At 58.1% G+C, this 23,574-nt stretch overlaps 1 protein-coding gene across 2 annotated transcripts; it reads right to left on the reverse strand.

The window, feature by feature from the left end:
- Positions 1-3,306: 3,306 nt before the first annotated feature.
- On the reverse strand, positions 3,307-21,917 carry CSK (C-terminal Src kinase). Of its 2 annotated transcripts, none has more exons than XM_059180373.1 (13): positions 21,779-21,917; positions 8,273-8,352; positions 7,797-7,910; positions 7,566-7,678; positions 6,981-7,200; positions 6,112-6,205; positions 5,859-5,924; positions 5,672-5,771; positions 5,486-5,576; positions 4,969-5,042; positions 4,688-4,883; positions 4,477-4,563; positions 3,307-4,202 (listed from the first exon to the last, which is right to left on the reverse strand). In XM_059180373.1, the coding sequence occupies exons 2-13, from the start codon at positions 8,285-8,287 to the stop codon at positions 4,020-4,022; spliced, it is 1,353 nt and encodes a 450-aa protein (XP_059036356.1). In that variant the 5' UTR covers positions 8,288-8,352; positions 21,779-21,917; the 3' UTR covers positions 3,307-4,019. The 2 variants fall into 2 exon arrangements, with proteins under 2 accessions (XP_059036356.1, XP_059036357.1); XM_059180374.1 differs by having other exon boundaries at positions 4,063-4,202; positions 4,650-4,883.
- Between the last annotated feature and the right edge of the window lie 1,657 nt (positions 21,918-23,574).

Below are 23,574 nucleotides of genomic sequence, written 5' to 3' on the forward strand. Positions count from 1 at the left end.
CTGCGTCCATGCCAAGTTGGCCCAGGCCAACAGCTTCCAGTGCCATTGCTCTGTTCCTGACCCCCAAACCTCTGCTATCAAGCAGGCTTCTCCTGGAGCTGTAGGCCTGAATGCCTAATCCTGCAGGGGACATCTCTACCTGGATGTCCTGAAGGCCCCCAGACAATACACCCATCCCCAGCTCTCCTGTTCTCCAACCTCTGGCCCATCCTTGTCCTAGGCTAGGGTCTCAGGGATGGCAGCCCCTCCCCTGCCCCGGTCAAATTAGAGCCACCACTTCAATTTCCTCTTGCTACCCCTAGACCGCCATGCCTGATCCTCTGGTTGCCAAGCCTGTTTCTTCAGCATACATCTCCATGCTAAGATGGGGGACATGAGATGATACCTCTAGGGTCTTGAGAATAGGGCCTGGCCTGTAGTGAGCGCTCAGATCAGTAAAATGCTAACTGCATTCACATTCCTCTCCACCTCTGATGGCTTCTCCAGCCCAGGCCGTCGCCAGTCACATCCTACCTGGCCAGCTGCTGCCTCCCCACTGTCTCCCTGTCTCTACTCCGTACACTCCCACTCCCAGGGCCAGATTGTAGCCAGATCATTTTTCTAAGATGCAGAGAGGACCACATCACTCCTTGGTCCTCACCACTGGCCATCTTTGTGCAAAATCTCATGGGATCTGCGGGGCTGGGTGGGGTCTGGGCCCTGCTTTCTCTCCAGCTTCGTGTGTTCCTGAAAGCCCCCTGTTGGCACCTGAGGACCAGACGCACCAGGCTAGAGCCCCCCAGCACCTTTGCCCTGGCAGTGCCCTTCCGTTGTCAGAAGCACCCCATTCTCTGCCCCTGCGGCTCCTGCCCCCTCCACCTCACCAGATTTCCAAGCACCAGGTTGAGCCTGAGTGGGATCCCTATTAATCACAAGCTCCACGAGGGTAAGAACTGTGTCTTCCTTGTCTATGCTAAGCCAGCAGCCAGCACATGGCAGAAGGATGAGAGAAAAGGAAGGAGGGAACAGAAATGCCATAGGCCAAGTGAGAGAATGCAAGGAAGGAATGGGGCAGACTCGAGTGCCACTGGGTGGAAAGACGGGAAGCACCTGGCTATCTGGGCTGCAGACCCACGGGTCCCAGTCCACCTGCCCCCACTTGTTCTTTGTTCCGATTCTACGGCCACACACTGTTGCAGGGCTCTGAACCCAGGCCAGTTTTCAAAATGCCCTGCCAGCAAAGTCAGGCTGGTGGTTTGACACTGGCCATGGCGAGCCCACCATACATGTCAGCAAACTCTGAATCAGAGCTCCCTGCCACCCTCCCCAGGGCTGACCATGACCATCACCACGGTGCTACCTGTGGCTCCCTCCCTGGGAGCTGGCTCCCACTGCAGGCCCACCCTCTGTGCTCTGGCAGGCGTCAGCCACCCCTCCCACTCTAAGGAAGGCTCCCCCTTCAATCACTGCCATGCCCGCATCTGTTTTTTGTCCCCTCCGCATGTAGGCTCCGCCTGCAGATAAACGTTCTTCCTGTTCACGCCCTGCTCATGCCTCTGCTGCCTTCAAATCCCCTAACTCATCCTCTTTCCTCTTCTTACAGCTCAGTCCCCCAAGATTGGTGACCCTCCCGCATCACTCACTGCCTAGCCAGGCTTGGAATCTGCAGCCCCACAAACTCAGGTTTGGCTAAAGTCCCCAGCGGCCTCCTTGTGGCTACCCAGGGGCAAGCTCTGGTCCTCTGGGAAGAAAGGACCTGCTGGCTGGCCCCTTTTCACCTATGACATGAAGCCACTGGTAAGCTCACTCAGCTGCTTCTCCTGTCCCTCTGGAGGCTGTCCACTCCCGCCATCCCCTCCTGCACTTGTCAGTCTTCCCTGTGCTCCCTGGAACTTCTCCATCAGCAGCCCAGGTGATTGTTCCTTCCTGCTCAGAACCTGCTACTGGCATCCCATGGTTCTAAGGGTGACAAAAGCCAACCCTTCCTCTGGCCTCCCCTCTCCACCTCAAGTCTCCCTGTGTAGCTTCACCATGTTTCCAGAGACCCTGGATCGAGCTGCCTCCCTCCAGTCCCAGCATCTCTTCCTGGAATGCTGCTACCCAACCCCCACACCTCCTGTTTACCCTGATCTCAGCTTACATGCTGCCTCTTACAGGAAGCCCTCCCTGACCTACAGACAAGATCCCATTCCCACATCACGTTTTTTCCATAGCACTTCTCAGTTTGGCACTTCTCAGTTTGTAGTTGTCCGTGTGACTCCTCCTGACTGGAAAACTCCACAAGGTCTGTTTCGCTGCTGAGCCCCAGTCCTGGCACAAAGCAGCTATTCAAGTAACTCCTATTGAATGAATGGTCTGGTCTTGGAAAACGAGGCTGGCGATGTGCAGACAGGATGGACTGGGGGAGGCAAGGAGGCTTTTGCTCTGGGCTGAGGGGGTTGGGGCCAACACCAGCAGCTGGGCTGCAGGGGGCTGAGGCACAGACACGAGACACACAGCGAAGTTCAGACCTCCCTGGACTTCAGGGCCTGTTGGTTGGGACTGGGTCAAAGCCACAACCGGACAAGGGGACCCCCTTGCCCACCCTCCCCACACCACCAGTGCCTGTCTCTGTGAAAGAAATGAGCCTCCCCAATTCTTTACAGCTTCTACACTGACCACCGACCCTGGACAACCTGAGTGAGGGGAGAACATGCCAAGGCTGGTCCTCATTCTCCATCTGTGGCCCCCGAGGTGGGGTGGGGAAGGTCTCCACCTCTGTATCCTCAGGCACAAGGCTGGGCATGCGCTGGGAGGTGGCGGTGCTCTTACATCTGGGGTGAACCGTGAGAACTGCCAGCAGCTCAGAATCTTCCCCTCCCTCTCTATGGGCAGCACCTTCTGAGGCATGAGACATTTATCTTGCCTCCAACCGGGGTGCCCTGCTTCCATCTGGCCGGGCCTGGCTGCCTTGCCCATCCTTGGCTCCAGCCCTCCTTGTGCTGTTAGCTAGAGCAACAGGGCAGGGGAGGCAGGTAGGCCCCACACACAGGACCCTGTGGACGGGGTCCCAAGTTCAGGACGGCCCTGGGGCCCAGCCCGGGCCACAACAGGACGGTGGGGGAGGGTTGGTGATGAGGGCTCCCCCACGGCAGACACAGGACACTCGCTCGTGCAGCTGACACAAAGCGGCGGCTACATCTCCCGGCCGTGCTCCCCACGCCCCTCCCTCCACTCCCAGGGCAAGCACAGCCCCACTCACAGAGACAGGGGGATGGACAAGATGGCACAGGGACAGGGGGCCGGGCGGGACAGGCAGGCTCGGCGGAGGAAGCGCCGAGGCTGGGCAGCGGTGTCCTCATGGAGTGGTTTATTACGGTTCCATCTCACAAGGCAGGTGGGTGGGCGGCAGCGGCACACGAATGAACTCCAAGCCCCTGACAGACGTCTGCCTCGGGCGCATGCAAACAGTGCGACATGGTCAAGCGCAAACACGGGGCGACCGAGGCGACACGGGACACAGAACACGGAATGGGGAACAAGGCTGGGGTGATGGGTCCCTAGAGAGGGGCCTGGTCTCCCCAATCCCTGGGCAGGACAGGAAAAATAAGATTCGTACTTCTTGTAAAATGCCCATTTGCTGGGTACTTTCTTTCTCCTTATCTTGAAAAATAATAAAAAATAAACACACGGGAAAAAAATCTCAAAAAAGGAAAGGAATAAAACTCTAAGAAGGCGAGAGATGGGAGGCCAGGAGAAGCCTGACCATGGCAGAAGGCATCTGCCTCACGCTCCCCAGCCTCCTCCCTTCTTGGCCCTTTGGTGGGGCTCCCGAAGCCCCTTGGGTGGGTCCATGAGAAAAGGTGCCAGGCCTAGGCGGGGTCTCTGGGGGGCCAGAGGGGGCGCAGGCTGGGGCAGAGGAAAGAGGCCCACTGGCCTGCTGGGCTCAGTTCAGGCTTGGGGCCAGCAAGTGGGGGCACCAGGTCCACAATCTCTCCAGGTTCAGTCCCTGCAGGTCCCCGACCTGGGTCAGGGGGTGCGGGGGGTAAGGGGGCCAGAGGTCACAGGTGCAGCTCGTGGGTTTTGATGTGCTCGAGCTGCTCCCGCAGCTGCAGGAAGGAAGGCCGCGTGGCGGCATCCAGATGCCAGCAGTTCTTCATGACCTCGTAGACTGCAGGCGGGCAGCCGTCGGGGGCGTCCATCTTGTAGCCCTTCTCCACCCGAGGGACAACATCCTTCAGAGGCTGCGGGCAGGCGGGTGGGGTCAGTCTGTGCAGGGAGTGACTCCCCAGTGGACCTCGACTCAGCTTCAGGGATCCCCTTCAGACCCAGGCCTCAGAGCCAGGCCCGGGAGGCTCCTGGAAAGTCCTGAGGGCTGCTCTGTGGCTAAGAATGGAAGGCAGGGCCCAGAAAGGCTGCCTCTCTGGCCCACCCCTTCCTCCTTGCTCCAAAAGCCTCCCCGTCAGCCCCAGCCATGCCCCGGCCCTGGCCATGACCCAGCCCCAGTACTCGACTTACAATTCTTGGATAAGGCACTCGCCCAAAGGAGTAGATTTCCCAGAGAAGGATTCCGAAACTCCACACGTCAGACTTGGTGGAGAATTTCTGCCACATGGGTGGAAGAAGAAGTGTCAGATCCTGGGAGTTTGGGAGGTGGTGGGGGTGGGGGGTGGGGAACCCAGGACCCCTACCTCCCACTCCTCAGGCTCTGGGGACAGGCCCGTTTCACCTTCTCTCTGAGGGCCTCCGGGGCTGTCCACTTGACTGGCAGCTTGCCTGTGTCCTGCGTGCTGGAGGCCTCCTTGGTGAGGCCGAAGTCGCTGACCTTGGCCACGTTGTCCTCTGACACCAGCACGTTGCGGGCAGCCAGATCCCGATGCACGAAGTTGTTGCCCTCCAGGTACTCCATGGCCTCACAGACATCTCTGGGAGAGAGCCGGACACGTGTCCCCTCAGACAGGGCCCCCGCAGCAGGCCAGGGTCCCCCCCAGTGGGTGCTGCGTCACTCACAGTGAGAACTTGAGGAGACAGTCTCCGCCCAGCACCGACCGACCCCTCGACCGCAGGTAGTCCACCAGGCTCCCCTGGGGCAGGACAGACAGACCAAGCGGCCCCCCAGGTCAGACTGGCCCTCCAGCCCTCTGGAATCATGGGCAGGGCTGGGTGAACACATGAGGGCGATACGAGCAGGGGGAGGAGCAGAGAGGCCGGGACTCAGTGCTGAATGGGTACCAGGTTCTATGAGCCGGCTACCACACTCAGCGGTTTTCATGCATTCGCCCTTAAAACTCATAAATCTCTCAGAGGAACTCTGATACTATCTCCATTTCACAGATGAGGAAACTGAGGCTTGGCAAGCTACCCAATTTGTCACACGGAATAAATGACAAGTCAGGACAAAAGCTGACTTCAGAGAGAGAGGGGCCTGAGGGAGCAGGGGCCCGAGGACAGTGAGGGGTTTGGGACAGCTGGAAGGCCCAGGTGCTCAGCTCCAGAATGGGGGCGGGCCCTCCGGGCAGGTGCATACCTTGGCCATGTACTCAGTGACGATGTAGAGCCCGCCTTTCTCCTCCAGGATCACGCCCAGAAGCTGTACCAGGTTGCTATGCCTAAGTTGCCTGGGGCAGGAGGCAGGTGGTCAGAGCCTGCTGAGCCTCCCTATCTCCTCCCTGTCCCGGGGTGACCTCCGCACCCACCCTTGGCCCCGGCTCACGTCATGACAGAGGCTTCAGCCAGGAAGGCCTGGGCAGTGGCGTCATTTTTAATGCACTTGACAGCGACTTTGTTCCCTCGGTAATCACCTAGCATCACATCTGGGGAAGGAGGGCTGGAGCTTGTTCCCGGAACTCTCCACAGGCCCTTGCCCACCCCCCCCAACGCTGCCACCCCCTCCCGCTCACCTCCAAACTCCCCCTTCCCAATGGTCTGCAGCAGCTTCAGATCCTTCATGTTCAGTGCCCAGCCGCCTGGCGGGGGGAGGGGGTGTCAGTGAGGGGTGAAGCCAGAGCAGAGCTCACAGCGGTCACAGCCTGGACCGTGTGTGTGGCGCTCCCTGGAGGTCTCCAGAGCCTCTGGGATGGGGGCAGTGCCAGGGAGCCTGGGTGGGAGGAGGCGGGGAGTCAAGTGAGGACTGGGGGCGGGGATGGCACTCACTGCGGAAGAACTCATCCTGGGCTGCCACGGTGCCCTCCATGACCTTTGGCTTGATGAGCCGCGTACAGAGTCCGTCTGCGTCTGAGGTGTAGTGCTGCGAGGGCAGGGCAGGCACTGAGGGCCAGCCATGAGGGCCACCAGCCACTCCCATGCACTGCCCGTCTCTAACCGCCAGAGGGCGGTGGAGGCCGAGCCCACCCAGCCTGGAGTGGCTTTGTGTTGGGAGGAGGGCTTCTCACTTCCAGCCAGGGGAAGGATTTGGGAGGCCCCAGACTCAGATTGGTGACCCATTTCCCAGTCACATCCAGATGCTGGACAGACACGGGGCTTTTGCTACTACTCCGGGCCTCGGGCCTCATCAGCATCCTGAGGCAGAAGGCAAGCCCTAGCTCAGTACAGATGTGCCCGGGACCCTCCCCAGCAGCAGGAGGCATCTGGGGGGCCACTGGGGCTTCTGGAAGCCTGATATGGCCTCAACAGGGCTGGCAGCACTGGCCTTGGGAGATGCAGGACCATGTGGGCAGATCGGTACGGGTGCAGGAGCCTGGGGCCATCAGGGTGCAACTCAGGAGGACAGGCATGGAGTTCTGTAGGCCTGGAAGGAAGCCTAGCCCTGGGATTGGCCAGTCTCAGCTTCTAGTCCTGGCACCGCTGATTTATAGCTGTGTGACCTGAGGCAGATCCCTGCACTGCTTTGAACTTGTCTCCTAGGCTGTGACATGGAGACAGTGCCACTCTCCCTATGGCAGCACTGTGGGCGGTCAGAGGGCAATCCTGGCACGGAGCAGGAGCTTTGTCAAGGCAGAGGACACACAGGCTCCCAGGGGCCAGGAGAGGTGGGACGGAACCGGAAGGCTGGCCAGGCTCACCTCGACCAGCTGCATGAGGTTCTCGAAGTACACCTCCTCGTCGATGCTGAGCTTGCTGGCGTGGTACATGATGCGGTAGTGCTCCACCTTGCCATCACAGCTCACGCACAGCGTGTAGTCCCCGGGGTAGTTGGTGCTCTCCCGCACCAGGAACAGGCCCGTCTCCGGCGGGCACAGAAGCCGCTCTGCCTGCTCCCGTGTGATCTTGCCGTGGAACCAGCTGGGGGGAGGCCAGATCATGGCTCACAGCGGCTCGAGGTCACCAGCCCCCACATGCGTCCTCCAGGCTCCACTCTCCAAGGTGCTCCCTCTGCCCCGCCCCTCACCACAGCCCCCAACGGCTCAGCCAGGCATAGGAGGCCCTCATCTCCTGCTTCCCACACTTCCTCCTCTGGTCCTCCCAGGCCCACCCCCTAAACCTCTGAGGTCAAGCACCCATGCCCTTCCCCTTATCTCGAAGTCTTCACACATTCCCACTCCTACTCCGGCCTCTCTGTTTCCCTGACTCCTCTAGGGGGAATCAGGGCTTCCCTTACTCCTCCCTCCCCACATCTCAGACCCCGACCGCTCCTGGGCAGTACTCACGGCATGAGGCTGAGCTTGGTGCCAGCCTTCACGCCCTCCCGCTTCTGGACGTAGTTGGCTGGGATGATGCCCTCACGGCCCACCTTGTTCTTGGCTTTGTACCAGTTTGGGTCCTGGGGAGAGGGAGCCCAGACACACTCTCAGGCCCACCGTCACCTGCAGGGGAGACCGGACCCAGCAGGAACGCCTGGAGGCCAGACAAGGTGTGGCCATGTGAGGCCCCCCCATTACCTTGGTGACCGCCACAATGGTGAGCACGTCTCCTTTGCAGAAGGGAAGATCCTGCTCAGCAGTGCCATGGAAGTTGTATTTGGCAATGCACTCTGTACCGGAAGGCCAGGCGGCCTGCAGGATAGGACAGGTGGGCAGGTGGAGGCAGCCCGGAGGCTATCTCCACCCACTTGCCCACCCACGCTCAAGGTTAGAGTCTCTTGGCCTGCCTTTGTGAGCCAAAGAGAGGCACTCCCCACCCCTACCCCCAAGAACTCTGGGTGCCTTGCAGCTGATATTCCCCCACCACCCCCAGATCTTTACTCCCATCTTGAGAACCCTGGGTCTAATAGCGCCCCCTGAATTTTCCTTTGTTGAAAGCCAGGGTTGGGCCAAGGGGAACAGATTGAGCAAGCCCTCATTCTCTCTCTTCCACTCAGCACCCCTCCAGAGGTGGGGGGACACTCAACTGCCCTAGACCCCTACCCCTGTGGTACCTGGATTGCTGACATCTTCTCAGAAGATCTGGCTTCCCCGTGTCACAGGAAGGCCACCCTGCCACTTGGTACCATGAGAGCTGCAGGGAGAAGGGAAAGACCAGGGAGGGGGTGAGGAGCTGGCCCCACCCAATCACTGGGCTTCCATTCCTTCCCCGCAGAGATGTGAACAAGCACCAAAGACCTCCAGAGCTGGGACTTGGGCAAGGGCCATCCATCCTCTCTTCCAGCCTCAGCAGCCTGAGAGCGCTGGATAGGAAGAGGCAGGAGCATGAAGGCTACAGCGTGCCAGGGACAGAGGGGTCCCCAACCCTAGGCCCATGGAGGCTTCCAGCCCGACCGACTGGCCAACAGAGGCAAAGGAAGCTGGGGGGGGGGGGCAGCACCAGTGCCACCTGACCCCTCTCCCAGCCCTAGGTCCGGATGTGAGCTGTGTGGTCTGCGGGGGAAGGGAGCTCGAGGCAGCTCTGTGAAGCTGGGGAAGGTGCAATGTGACTTGGGAAAATCACTTGTTCTCTGTGAGCCTCTGAGTTCTGCTGCCTGTAAAAACGTGACTGGGAAATATGTCTGAAGTCGAAGGTATGCCGACCTCACAGCCCAGTCACCCCACTGCTAGGTACACACCCAAGCGGACACAGGGCAGGTGTCCAGTGCCATGGGCATGAGAGCACACGCGCAGCACAATCTGTTGCCAGCCTCGCACTGGGGGCGGCCCAGTTGCTCATTGGGGGTCAGCTGCCAAACCGTGCAGCTTCACAGAGCGGTACTCTGCTCAGTGGCAAACACCAACACTCTGAGTAATGAAACCACGATGACGAATTTCCCGAGTGGTATTAACTGAGAAGCCGGTCAGAAGAACACAGGCAGTGAAATCCCATTTATACTGCATAAAGTTCAAAATCTGGCCAAGTCCACGGTGTGGGATGGCAACTGCCCTCGGGAAGGCTAGTGCCACCAGAAGAGGGGTGAGTTTCCCTTGTGGTATCTCACTGAGCTGCATCCTTATGATGGGGGCACTTTTGGGACTGTAGGTTTACTCCAGTAAAGCGGAGCCCCTCCAAGAAGCCTCCAGCCCAGCCATACTCCAAAAGCAGCAGCCACACTGTCCCGCATGCACATACTCTGTGGCCCTAGCCTGGTGCCCCTCCAGCACGGCCATCTTCCTCCAGCCCCGAGCCCCAGCTCCTGTCTCAGGAAGCAGCGGGCCTGGGGCTCCTGCTCTCTGCTGCCAGACAGGAGACTGAGGCGGCTGAGGCTCAGACAGGCTGCCGATTCCTCCACGGTTGCAGTATGTCAGGAGGAAACCTCCAAGAGTCCCATTCCCAGGCTCATCGGACAGGATGGACAAGGTCTAGGGCCAGGCTGCAATGCCACCTCCCCCAGGCCAGGTAGGGGGAGGCAACGCTTGAGCGCATGTGCCCGGGTGTGTGAGGTGAATAAGGACTGCAGGGCTTTGGCGGGCTTCTTGGAGGAGGGAGCCCCAGAACTGAGCCCTGAAGAATGGAGAGCTTAGGGACAGGAGACAAGCAGAAAAGGTGGCCCCGGTCTGGGGTGACAGCAGAGCAAGGGGTCAGGTAGACAGGGACCACTGAGAGAAAAGGGCCCGGCTGTGAGCCCACGGGAGGGATTGGCAAGCACACCCCGACCATCCAGGCATACTGGCAGTCTGCTAGCGGGGGCTAGTTTTGTGGTGGTGGTGGGTGGCCTGCCTGGCATCAACCCTGCAGGTCAGTAGGGGCTTCAAACGCCTAAGTGAGGAATCACATTCTGCTCCCAGGGCCTTGGCAGAGAAGCATGTGGCTGAGGAGAGCAGAGGCTGGGGAGAACCAGCACCCCTTCCAGGCCTTGCTCCTGCTTCTGGTCAGGCAGACCTGGCTCTGTTGAGTTTGCAACTCGGAAGAATGACTCAACCCTTCTGAGCCTCAGGTCCCTCACCCTGACAGGCAGGGAGGGACAGGCCCCGCATGCACGCAGGCTATGGACAGAGCAGAACAAGACCCCTGGACTGAAAAGGTCTGGCGCAGGGCTTGACATAACCCCTGCCCCCAGCAGACAAAAAGGCGACCCTTCCTCCCAGGATACACAGTGCTTTTTGTCCCCAGAGGCCAGCCCATGGATCTCTGCTGTCTGCACAGGGAGACTGGGGCCCAACAAGGCTGAGCAGATATGCCTCCCCACCCCCCCCAACCCCAAACACACATTCACATGACTGAGTTGGGGACAGGAACCACCCGCTGGGCTCTTGTGGTCCACAAACTGTGGTGAGCTGTGAGCTCTTCTTACCCCCATTTTATAGAAGTAGAAACTGAGGCTCACAAGGTTGAACAGCTTGGGTAAAGTCCTATAGCTAGTTAGGGGTGGACAGCCCAGAACCCAAATGAGGGTTCCCGAATGAGGGCTGGTTGGGTCCCTGATCTTCAGGCCCTTCTGAACAGGGGCTCTGCTAGCTTTCCACATCCCCATGTTTCCCCCCACTCCTCCATCCCCAGACTCACCACCACTGCACCACCAGGGAGGGCAGGGCACCCTTAGTCATCCTCCTGGCTGTCAGTTTGCAAACACTCCCTTCCCAGCCTGCAGCTGCAGCGGCCGCCTCCCCACTGACTTGATGATAATAATACAAATAATAATAGGCCCTGTTTTCTGAGCACTATTCTGTGCAAGGCCCGGTCCCTAGCACACTACAGCTCATCAAATCCTGTAAGACGGAGGCTACTCTTACCACATTTTACCGACAAGGACCCTGAGCAAGGTCAAGGAGGCAAGGTGGCCTTGCCTGAGGTTTAAACCTTAAGCAAGCGCCCTGACCTGCTCAGGTGTCAGATGCCCCAAGGCCCCCTGCACCACACCCCAGGAGCTGCTGTGGGCCTGGGAGAGCACAGGGGAGGAGAGAAGCAGGGCCCAGAGGAGGGACAAGGCCGGCTGCAGTGGTGCTAGGGGGGTTTCTCAGGGGGCTGCAACCATAGATTTGGAAAGCAGGGGAAGGAGCTGGTCCTTCCCCTTTTTTCTGCTGGCTAAAACTTTAGGACCTGATTTCTCATCTGTACAATGTGTTGGTGAAAACCCTGCAGCAATCAGGGCCGCCTCAGGAGACTGGAGTGGGCATCTCCTGCACCAGGAGCGAGACCTGCCTTTGCGCGAAAATGCCGAGTGCAAGACGTGGGCCCTGACAGCTCTTCCCTGGTGAAGTCCCGAGCCGAAGCCTGAGCCCAGGGCGGCTTAGCAGTCTCCCTCCCGCGGCAGGGGGCCAGGGTCAGAGAGAAGAGCCAGAATGGCTGGGAGGGGCTGCAGCAAACCTAGGCCTCTAAGCCTGCCTGGGCCTGGCACACAAGGGTTCTGTGTGCCTTTCAGGCCACTTTGGGGAGGCAGTACAGGAACACTGTTCTGGGACTGGGGGACTCTCAGTCCTGTTTCTGGACCTGCCACCAATTTCCTGTGTGTATATGACCTTGGGAAAGTCACTTGACTCTTCTGGGACTTGCTGGCTGGCTCTCCAACACCTCAGCCAGACCTGTGTCCCGCCTGCTTTCCTACCTCCCTGCCTGGCCATACCTCTCCACTCACTCCCTCTTCTCTACCCCAAGGAACTTCCTTCCTCCTCTCAACCTCCCGGGCGCACCTGAGGAACTGCTTCTGTTTCAAGTGTGCCTACAAAATCCTTCTCTGTGGCAGCAAGAGACTGGGAGATGATCTTTATGTCCATCAGTGAGGGACCAAGTGAAAAGACAGCCAGCTACCCCTAAGAGGGAATGACAGTTCTGGTGGTGACGGAGCCTGAACAGACCTTTAGGGGCTGAGAGCACAGTGCACCAGACGGTGAAGCAAGTGGAAACTGCAAAAAGCCAGTTGAAGTCGCTTAAGAAAAAGCTTCTGGGGGGAACAAGACAGGGACACTCAGGATTACTCAGAAAGCAGCAGCCCCTGCACAACAGGCAGGCCTGGCAGATATACTGTTAACCGTGCAACCGAATTAAGCATCACCCATGATTAAAGAAATGACGCCAAGTGCCTCCTGCTAGGATTTCGGGGTAGGATTCCCGCAGAGCCCGTCAACCTGACTAAAACCAGGAAGATGCCATCAGGCACAGACTCAACAACTGGCCGGGACTTTCCAAGTTAGTGTCTTGAGAGACAAAACAAAGGGGACACCTGGGTGGTTCAGTGGGTTAAGCCTCTGCCTTCAGCTCAGGTCATGATGGCAGGGTCCTGGGATCGAGTCCCACATCGGGCTCCCTGTTCAGCGGGGAGCCTGTTTCTCCCTCTCTCTCTACCTGCTGCTCCCCCTGCTTATGCTCTGTCTCTGACAAATGAAAAATAAAATCTTTAAAGAAAAGACAAAACTAATGAATAGGGGCTAGAGAATGTTCTTGATGAAACAGGACACAGGACACAACAACAAAATGGAATTTACTGGAGGTGAGCAGGTGTTGACCAAGCCCACTGAGGTAACTGTTTAGCAACACACATACATCAGTTCCCCTTGCTGTAAATCTTTAACTCACACAATACCGTACGTCAGTTACAGCTCCATAAAGCCGGAAAAAAGGGAGAAGGCAACAGGACAACGAGATTCAATGAATGATCCTGAATTGGATTCTGGCTCAGAGGGAGAAAAATAGTAGCTATAAAAATCAGTGGATGACAGTTGGAAAAATGGAAATGTTAGGTAATATTAGGGAATTTTAACAGCAATTTTCTTAAGCGTGATCCCGGTGCTCCGATTATGTAAGCAGTGCATGCTAAAGGACTTGGAAATGAAAGATAGATGGCTGTAACTGACACTCAAACGAACCAGTGCCAAGCCCCATGATTACACATGTACGTATATAAAAGAGGTAACCAAATGCGGCCAAATGTTAAGATCGGGTGAATATGCGTGAAGGATGTGTGGGTACTCCTTATATGACTATTTCAGCTTTTTATGATAATTGTCATTATTTTTAAAGATTTTATTTCTTTATTTCAGAGACCACGTGAGAGGGCACATACAAGTGCGGGGACAGGGAGAGGGACAGGCAGATTACCCGTGGAACACAGAGCCGGAAGAGGGGCTTGATCTCATAGCCGCGATGGAAATCAAGAGTCCGCCGCTCAACCAACTGTGCCACTCAGGTGCCCCTATTATTATTAATCTTTTTGGTAATCTCTATACCAGACGTGGCTCAAGCTCACGACCCCAAGATCAAGAGTCGCGGGCTCCACCCACAGTGCTGGCCAGGCGCCCTAGTTTGGCTTTTTTTTTTTTTTTTTAGAAAGGTATTTTTTTTTTTTTTTTAAAGATTTTATTTATTTATCAGAGAGAGGGGGGGGGAGAGAGCAAGCACAGGCAGACAGAATGGCAGGCAGAGGCAGAGGGAAAAGCAGGCTCCCCGCTGAGCAAGGAGCCCGATGTGGGACTCGATCCCAGGACGATGGGATCATGACCTGAGCCGAAGGCAGCTGCTCAACCAACTGAGCCACCCAGGCGTCCCCCTAGTTTGGCTTTTTAGTAGGTTTAAATACTACGAATACGAGGCTGTGAAAAAAGACACGGTGCAGGGGACATACAAATCATCCCTAAACTCAAATACACACGGATTATCCTTGAAAGCCAGGAAATTGGCAACACGAGTTGTCTCTGGGCTGGGAAGTGGGGGGAGTCAAGTTTAAGGGAAAATTACTTTTCACTGTGTATTTGCTATTTTGTCCTTTTGGACTTTTTTTTCTCTTTTTTCGAAAACCGCATGTATCTATTACTAACCTCTCCCTAAAAATAAGATTGAAAATAAACCACTTTTTGAACCCCATCCCCCTGCCAAGAGCCTTCCTTGGTTCCCCAGCTGTGCTCGCGGCTCCAGGCCTCCACAGCCTCTCACACATCCCTGAGCTCTGGTGAGAACCTCACTGATCCTGGCCTGGGAGCTCTGCGGGGGGAAGGCTGGGAGCTGACTCATGTCCCCAGCATGGGCTGAACCCAGAGTGGCTGCTCAGTAAATGAGTACCGAATGAATGAATGAACCAACAAAGGAAAGGAGGAAGCTAGGCCATGCCACACCAAGGTCCCCTAACTGCCGGGACTATATTTAACCCCAAAGGGACAGCAGCTGTCGGCACACCCGCCAAGGACCAGGGGACAGGGGCTTTGGAACTCTGTGAAGTCAGCGCTTCACTCTGACTTCCTGCCCCAAACTCTGCTCCCAGCAGCCCTTGTGCTGGGGTCCCGGGAACAGGCTGGGCTTTGTGCCCAAGCACTGAGGTCAGTGGCTGCAGCCTCAGGCAGGCCTTTCTTGGTAGCCTGGGCTGGCAGGGAGGGGGGAAGAGAGGAGTACTGGGAGCCCAAAAACTCCCAGGCTGCTCTTGCCCTGCCCTGGGGGCAGCCATGGACCACCACAGCCTAGCATGTACCAGAAGCTGGGGCAGGTCAAGGGTCTCCTGCCCTGCCTCTTTCACCAAAACTCCACTGCCCAGTGGGGCGTGGGAGCCTTCAGTAACTGTTTACACCCAGCTAAAAATATCCACTGAAAAGGGAAGTACACAAGAGACCTGGGGGGAACTCAGGCCGTGGCCCCCAGAGACTTTGGTTCTGCCACAGGACCCAGCTGGAGAGTCTGGGGGCAGGGGCAGCTGCCAGAGCAACAAGCAGGTTCACTCTACCTTATTCTTCGAGCCAGGTTCCTGGAGCCTCACTGGTAGAGCCCCTGCTAGGTGAGCCAGGATGGAAAGGAGGAAAGGACCCATGAGACCCCAGGGGGCTCTAGGAACCCCACTCATCTATCTCCCCTGTGGGCCCAGCCTAAGGCCACCACCAAAATGTTGCCTTACTTCTGTCCTCCTGGCTACCAGACAGCCAGTCATGGCCAGGGGTACTTGGAGTCCCCACTGACAGAAGAGACAGGGGCAATCTGGGAAAGCTTCCAGGAAGAAGGGGAGGGGAGCTGGAACTGGGAGGATTTCAGTGGAAGCAATTGCAGGGGGGAGGGCGTGGAGCAGGTGCTAGACTAGGCCAGGATTAAGCTACCCAAACTGTGGTATGGAAGAGTTAATGTTGGCAGAAGGCAGCTCACCGTGGGGGTGCACCAAGGTTCTGACCAGCCCGGAAGTTCTGACAGGTCACAGAACAGATAACAAGCAAAACTGAGCTTCCAGATTCAGGCACGCCCCTCAGATAGGGCAACGGAGCACCTGAGGAGGGCGGGGCTCCCAGCAGTTGGGCTGGTTTGGCAGCAGTAAGATCAGCCCCACCTCTGGTTCTGCAAAGGACACTCAAGCTAAGGGCACCATGAGGCCCAGGCCACACACCACGCCGTGAGGCTGTGGGGCTGGAGGGGCCCGCTGACCCAGGAAGGCGGCCCAGAGCGCTCAGCATACCCACTGCACACGTGTCTCAGGGTCAGGTACTGCAGTCTGGCACGCAAGACCCCAAATGTCCCTGGGGGTAAGGAAAGGGCTGGAAGGATGGCCCTGCTTTGGCTCCTGGGTGTGTTGCTTGCCCTCCCTCCCCACTAACCTAGGTCTCCCTCAGTCTTCAGGACCCCTGCCCTATGGGTAGGGGTGACTTAATGGCTAAAAAATGTTTGAAATGAAATTATAGCAACTCACTGCCTTTTTCCTGCCCCCAGTGACTCCTGGGACCGGAAATCCCCTCTAGTGGTTTGGGAGAGATGGGGGCTGGCGTGAGAGAAGGCTAATGGGAAGCCGCCTCCCCCGGGCACTGCTGCGGTGTGAGGCTGACACTTCTGGCCCAGAAAGGTTTCTAATTACCGCACAGGAGCCTAATTACCTACATGCACTGGGCAGCAGAGACTCGGGCCTTCCCCAGGGCCCTCACACAGGCCTCTGTCCCCCTGTCCCCCAGCACAGGCTGCAGGCTTTGCATGGCCATTTGCCTACATTTACATACAGCCTCTCAGTGCTGACTTCCAACAGCCACTTAATCATGAGTGTCCTTGTGCTTTATCCTGAAGTCTCCCATGCACATTACTGGTGGGGGGCTGAGGCCCAGAGGCTCAGGAACTGCCTAGAACTTTGGCCCCCAGATTCTTGGTCTGTCTCAGGACTGTGACCCACAAAACACATAGCTCAAAAGATAAAACTATGGGGGCCCAACACAAAGGACTTATAGTCTTGCTACACACCTGATGGAGAAGGAGATCATCAACACCTTCCCCTGGCAGGATGGGTGATGAAAATGAAATGAAATGGGCACAAGACCATGGGAATGAAAGCACGGGGATGACGGCCCAATGGTCCAACCCTGTGTTATTTACTTAATCCTCAAAAATCCCTGTGAGGTTTTACTGTTGATCGCTGTTTGACTCAGGAGGAACCAGGCTGACAGGTTGTCCAGTTTCCAAGGGGGCAGAGTAGAGATTTGAACTCCGATCTGTCTGAACTTGGTCAGGAGAAAAACCCCAGCCTTTCCTTGCGCAGGACAAATGACCCTCTGAAAATGGGCAGCTAGGTGAGAGCAGGTAGCTGAAGAGAGATCTGCCTAGAGCTTGACCCTCCTGCTCTGGGAAGCAGAGGTTACATTCGTGCGCCCACTCCTTAATCGTGTGCCATATTCTGCTTTGCACGGAGAAACCAAGAGTTTGCTCACGGCCATCTAGCTACTAGTGAAGCCAGCAACCTAGGGTTCTAGAGAAGGCAGAAATTCCAAGCAAGGAGCTCAAAACTTTTTGATTTTCATGGCCTTTCCCCTCCAGGAAGCCCTCCTGGCTGCTCCAGCCTACGCAGACCCCCCCAGCTTCTGAGCTCCCCACCAGCCATGACAGGAAGTTGAACCACAGGCTCCCCCGACTCCTCTCTGAGTCTGGTCTCTGCTGGCAAGCAGGGGAGCTCTCAGGGTTCCTCCTTCCTTTTCCCTTCCAGTCTCCCTACGGCACAGGACGCCAGCACAGGTGCCCAGAACCAACACAGAGACCGGGGTGGGGCAGGGCAGCCCTGAGAAGCAGCAGCCAGGGCAGGGTGGGCAGGCATCAGATGACACCCAGGTTTTCACCCCTATAAAACTTCCAACTGTGCAGAGAGCAGCATAGGCAGGGGTGGGGGGGTGCCTCTCTTCTGCTTGTTCCTGCAGCTCTGGGCCCTGATCACGGAAGGGGCGGAGATGGGGGGGGCAGGGGGACGGAGGGAAGCTGCGGTCAGAGGCCCAGCACCCCCGAGGCGTGCATAGCTGGTGTGTGATGAGAAGCTCCTCTCATCACAGTACCTCAAAACCAGGAAGAGAAACTGAACAGGCAGAAAGGATGAACTGGGCTGCGTGGGGCCCTCGGGTCCCTGGGTGCCTGCCAAAGAGAGCTCTTGGGCAGTGGCTGGACAAAACACTTCCCCCTTTTGGGCCTCAGTCTCCCCAGGGGAAAAATGGGATTCTCTCCCTGGTGTGGCTAGACTACCCAACTGGTGCCGGATAAAAGAGATGCCCTCTCCCCACCGGTGGAGGAGTCCTAATGCCCCAGCGGGCTTTGGCCTCTCCCGGGAAGCTAGCCTCGCCCTACTCGCTTCTCCCCTCAGCCACGCAGGGAGCACACTAGCTCTTCCTTTACCAGCTCTTTATTTTTAGGTCTGAATTTGACTTTAATCATTACTTAGCGGATTCTATTTCCAGCCCTTGAATGAAGGGACCCACAGGAGAGAAGGGAGGAAGGCAGTGCTCCCTGCCCGCTGTTGGGGGCAGCCTGCTCCTCCACCCATCCTGTCCCCAACCAAGGCGGGGGGACCAAGAAACACCCAAAGGGCTTGCCCCAGCCAAGCCAGCATCTTGGAGGGGACCCCACCCAGTGACCTCATCCCAGCCTAAGCTGTGGGACAGGAGGGTAGTTGTAATGCCTACTTCCCCTGCACCAAGACCAGGGAGGAGGGAGACACTCCACAGGCGAACTCTAGCAGGTAGAATCTGAGATCAGGTGCCTGGGGGATCTCTGCACTGAATGGGCCACATGGCGGAGGACCTCCTGCCTAGGTTAGTCCTGGATTACCCTAAGGTCACCTGGGGCTATGGTCTCTCAAGCCCAGGAGTGCCAAGGTGAGACTGATTTCCTCCTACTGCCCAAGGCATGGCTCCAGGAGGGCACTCCCAGTTACTCTGGTCTCCGCAGAAGCCCAGCAAGAGGAAGCAGGGGATGTCACAGCTGTACACACTCAGGTCAGAACCAGGTAGCACCTGGCGAAGAGGAGGCCGCTAACACACAGGACTTCCCCACTGATTTGTGGAGCACCTATGCTCCCTTCCAACTCCCATCTGGGAGGCCAGAAACCCTGACACCCCATCCCCAACCACCACCAGTTTTCTTCCCTTCCCCGCCCTACCCCCGCCACTGGGAAAGGGTAGGGAGATGAGGCTGGCATGCCATCCCTGGGTTGGGGCTCAGGATGCCTGGGCTTATTGCCCAAGTAGTGGTTTTCCCAAGCTAAGTAGGCCTCCAGCTCTGCTAGGGAAATCTGGGGTGGCCTAGGAAGTAGCATTAGCTCGCTTGGGGCAGAAGGCAGGCAGGCTCTCAGAGGAGAGGCCTTAACCAGTCAGCTCTGGAGCCGGGAGACCAAAGGCGGACAGGGAGGGTCAGGTCCAAGTCCTGGACCAGCCAGTGCCGTGCTGATGGGGGGCGAAGGCCAAGGAGGTGGGACAGGCACTGGCCGGTGTAGTCCAGTACCTCAAGAACAGAGGGTTTCGAAGGGCTCCATGAACCAAGACTAGTCCTCCCTGGCCCAGGTGTCGTCCCCACACACTGAGGGAGCCCGCAGTGGGTACTCTGTGAACAACAACAATCTCTCCTTACAAAGTGCTTACCCGAGGCTAGGGATGGTGCTGGGTACCTTCTAGTACCTTGGTTAGTTCGTTCGGACTCCTCATATCGCCTTCTGCCCCGTGTATGGCCACCCCGTGACAAAGGATCCCCATCTCTGAGGTGACCAGCCTTAACGGTGGCGCTGGGCTCAGGACCACATCGGCTGGGTGCCGAGCTGCCCACCCTTTGCCATACCCCAGGCTGCTCTGGGGGCCTGTGGTCCCACCAGCTGGAGCGCCCACTGCGGTGTAGAACAACGAGCTAATTAGTCAGGGGGCTTGGGGGAGGCCTGGAATCCAGTGGCAAAGTTACACCCTGTGTGGCAGCATGAGAAAAGGCCCAGAGACACAGAACTGAAAAGAAAAAAGGTGTCATGGTGCACATATTCAAATGACAACAGCAAGGAAGGAAAAAACATGTCAGGAAAGGACAGGGAGGGAACTCCAAAATGCAAACAGTTGCTCCTCTGATGAAGAAATTGTGATTCTTGTGGTGTTTTCTAAGTTTTCTGTGGTGCTGTGTTGCTACTTTATGCATTAAGAAAGTAATATGTACATAGTTTTCTCCTGAGCTCACATCTGCTTCCCTGGGATCTGACTGCCCCCCCACCCCGATCCAGCCCTGACCTCTGGGACATCTTCCATGGGATGGCCTTTCAGATACGGAACAGTCCCTCAGGCACCTGCAGGGCTCTCCCTACCTTCTCTTTCCTAGACTCTCGGACCAAACACCTCTTTCTTTGGGGACTACATGGCAAGGCTTCAAAATGCCTCAAAAGATAGAGGCCAGAACTGGACCCAGCCTGTTCTGCCCTATGAGGCCAGCTGGCAGTTTGCTCGGGCAGCTGCATCCCACACTGTGAATCCTGGGCCTCAGCCCCCATCTGTACTCGGGGCTGCTCCACAGTGGCTCAGCCTCTTGAGGTCCGGTGCCCCCTGCAGTGGTCCTGGGGACCATCATCTGGTCCTTCCTCACCCAGAAGCCAACACAGAGAGAAGCGAAGCCACTTCCGAGAGGCAGGAAGACACCAAGCTCCCCAGATAAAAAACACATCTCTGCAACTGTGCTAACCTGAAGCCAGACCCTTTTTTACAAAGGCCTGGGGACCCAGGGTTCGTCTCCATACAGCTCATAGTCGGTAGGAAAGCCCCCAACCTTCGGGCCTCAACCCCAGGCCCCAGGCTGGAAAGAAGTTAGGGCTGGGTGTGGGGAGCCTCACAGGCCCACCACATCTGGGTCCCCTCCACTACCCATGTTGGGGCAACTGGAAAAAAACTCTACATCAAGGGCAGAGTCTTGAGCAGGACAAAACTACCAGTGGCCCCAAGCAGGCCCAGACACAGTTCAACATCCTCCAGGGAACCTCCTAACCTCCAGGGAGCAAGAGGATACCACCACACTCTCAGCCTCCCTCCTGCTGCCTCTGCCCTCTTCTTGTTAGGGCCCCACCACGAAAGACACTGGAACCACCCAAGTGTGGGGAGCTTGGAAAAGAGCCCCTATGGTGCCCACTCTGGCAACACTCCTGTGCCAAGGCTGTGGAAACGGGGCTCTCACCTTCCCCATCTGGATCCCATTCATGTTCCTAGGCCAGCTGGGCCACATGTGTGGGAGGCCTGGGGCAGGACAGACCACCAGGCTGTTTCAGCTGAGCGCCAGGGCCACACCAGACACGGCGCCCCTTCCCATCACATCCCCTGCTGGTGGGACCCACCTTGGGCACCCAGGGGAAATCCCATGGGTAGTACCGATGCTGCCTGAGCCCAGACCTTGGCAGAGCTGGGCCCGGAAGCCCTCTTTGGGAAGCACGTGTTCACCCCACAAGGTCCCTTGGGTCAAGCTGGGGGCCTGGGTCCTTGGTGGGTGAAGGTACCTGCCTGGTTTCCCTCCACCCACGGCAGTCCAGCTCGGTGGAGCAGAGAATGAAAGGACAGACAGCCTGACTCTGCCAGAGACCTGGGGTAGCAACTCCATCCCCTGAGCCTCAGTACATTAGTCCCCAAAATGGGAGGGGAGGTGAACCTCTAGTTATGCTCCAAGGCTCTGGTGGCTGGACACGCCTCTTCCTGACACCTGGCCTGGGCCCTGAGGAGTCTGGGAGAATGAAATGACCAGGCTGCCAGAAGGTGGGGGCATCGTCCTAATGCCCAGTGTTATGTCCACCCACATAGACGCCCTGCCCAGTTTCCCCACCCAAGGGTCACAGGTCCCTTGGCTTAGGCCTGGTCTTTTGGGAGGTGTAGAGGCTCAACCTCTGGCCAAGTTCAAGGGAGGTGGTGGGCCCTGGGCTTCCTAAGAAGAGCCATTTGGCTCCTCGGTGAGGGAATGAGGAAGGGTTCAGAACAAGGCAGGCCAGAAGACCTGCAGGGAGGGCCTGGACAGTCAGGGAACGGCAAAGTGTCCATTCTCCAGGGTCCTGACCCACGCTTCCCCCTCCCTCCAGGCTCCACACAGCCCTGACACGGGGAGGCAAAGAGCGGACAGACAGACTCGGAGTGGCCTGAGATAAGTCCGTGGGGCTCCCAGGGCAGCACCTCCCTGGTGAGCTCCCCTCCCAGTCGGGCTGACAGTGACTCCCGGGAGAATTCGAACCGGGAAGGAGGGGGGTAAGGGAGGTGGGGGATGGGAGTGGACGTGACCGCAGCTGCAACGGAAGCAATAGAAGCGGGACGCGCGACCTCCACCCTCACTCCCTCGGGAAGCACTCAGACGCCCACCCCCTCCAGACTCTCCAAGCACTCACCTCTCTCGGGGCACTGCGGTCCGGGCCACCTCGCTGCGGGCAGCATCAGCGGCCTGCGGGACGGTCCATGCGGCCAGGGGGGAGGGGAGGGGCGCAGGGGTCCCCGGGGGGTGCGGTACAAAGAGGTATTGGTGCGAAAAGAGGGGGAGGAGGGACGGCCAGACAGAGGCAGGGGGATGGCCGCGCGGCCCGGGTCGGGGAGGGAAGAAAGGCGGGGGAAGGGGGGCGGGAGGGAGTCGGGGGGAGGAAACAATGTAGCCGGCGCGGCCCCGGCAGAGTTCCGCTTCCGAACGCCGCCACCGAGGTTCGAGTTTGGAACGTCGCGCGGGCTGCCGGGGGCTGCCCCGGACGCTGGATCCGGGGCCGTGGAGGCTCCCCGCGCTCCACGCCCCGGAGGCTCTGGCGACCACGGGCTGGCTGGGGCGGGAGGGACGGCTGGCCGGGGGACGGCCCCGACGGCGGCGCGGGGGGGGGGCGGTAGCCCCGCTCGGACCCCACCCCGGCAGGCCCCCCGGGCAGGGTGCGGGGTGGGGCAGGAACGGGAGGACGGCTGCGGTGGCGACGGCGGCGGCGGCGGCCAAGCTCGGCTTGCCCGGGGCTCCGCGGGGAGGAAGCTCACAGGCCTGGCGAGAGGAAGCGCGGCCCGGATCCTCCGCCCGCGGCAGCGCGCCTGCGCGAGGGGGCCTGCCCGGCGCGCGGCGGGGCGTGGGCCGGAGGAGCGGCGCCCCCTGCTGTGCACCGGCGGCACTGCGGGGGGTGTGTCTGCGCCCACGCCCTGCCCCCACCTGCGGTCCCGCGCTGAAGGCTCGGGAAGGTCCCACTCACGAGGGCCCACCAGGCCGCAGTGGGGCGACCTCAGAGCCTTCTCTGGGCTCCGGTCCCCCGATGCAGAGGCGATTGAGGCGTGACCTGGGCCTCTGTCCTCGGATCTGTAGTGAAGAGTAGGCCTCATTCGCGGCTACTAGTAAGCATTCATTCACTCATTCAAATGTTTCCTGGCTCTGACAACGTGACAGGTTCTGCTCTGAAGTCTGCTAGGCCACCTCACCTTACTGTCAGGGGGTTCTCAGTAGGATAACTGACAGGCCAACAAACAAGTGCGAAGAAACTGCTGAGAAAGGTGGAGAGGTGGTGTGGGAGGTCCACAGGAAGAGGAAAGAGGGGAGGGCTATCGGGAAGGCTTAGTAGGACGGGGAGCCCAGGTAAGGAACAACAGCCAGGAGGAAGGCGGGGAATGACGAGAACACTTGAAGGCTCGGGGAACCCTAAATAGCTCAGTATGGTTGCAGTTTGCTGGGTGGGTTCAGGAGAGTGGAGGGAGATGGGGGTCTCTGCAGGGACAAGAGAGCCAACGAACGTCGTGGGACTTTCTTGGACTTTATTTTCAGCCTGGAGGCAATGAAGTTGTTGGCAGTAGCTGTGTGACATTGGGAAAGTTACTTAAACTCTGTGCTATGGTTTCCCCATTTAGTAAAATGGGGGAAATAATAGCACCAATTTCTTAAGGCTTTGTGGTGAGGAAATGAGTTAAATCATTTAAAGTGCTTAGTGCGCACTGGTTGGCACATGATCAGCCCTCAGCTAAGTACCACTGTTACATGTCATAGTTAATGAGGAGCAGGGAAGTGGTCTGCTCTGAGCTATAGAAGCAGACAGTGTGTGTGGTTGTGTGTGTTGCGGGGGCGGGGTGCGGTGGTTAGTGATGGAGGAGAAACCAGACTCTGGTGTAGGTAGGAGGCATCAAGACACTTCTTAGGGACTGGGCCTTGGAGGAAGAATCAGGGTTGGGTGGGCAG

The sequence above is a fragment of the Mustela lutreola genome, chromosome 7, assembly GCF_030435805.1.
Source record: "Mustela lutreola isolate mMusLut2 chromosome 7, mMusLut2.pri, whole genome shotgun sequence".
In the NCBI taxonomy this organism is placed as follows: domain Eukaryota; kingdom Metazoa; phylum Chordata; class Mammalia; order Carnivora; family Mustelidae; genus Mustela; species Mustela lutreola.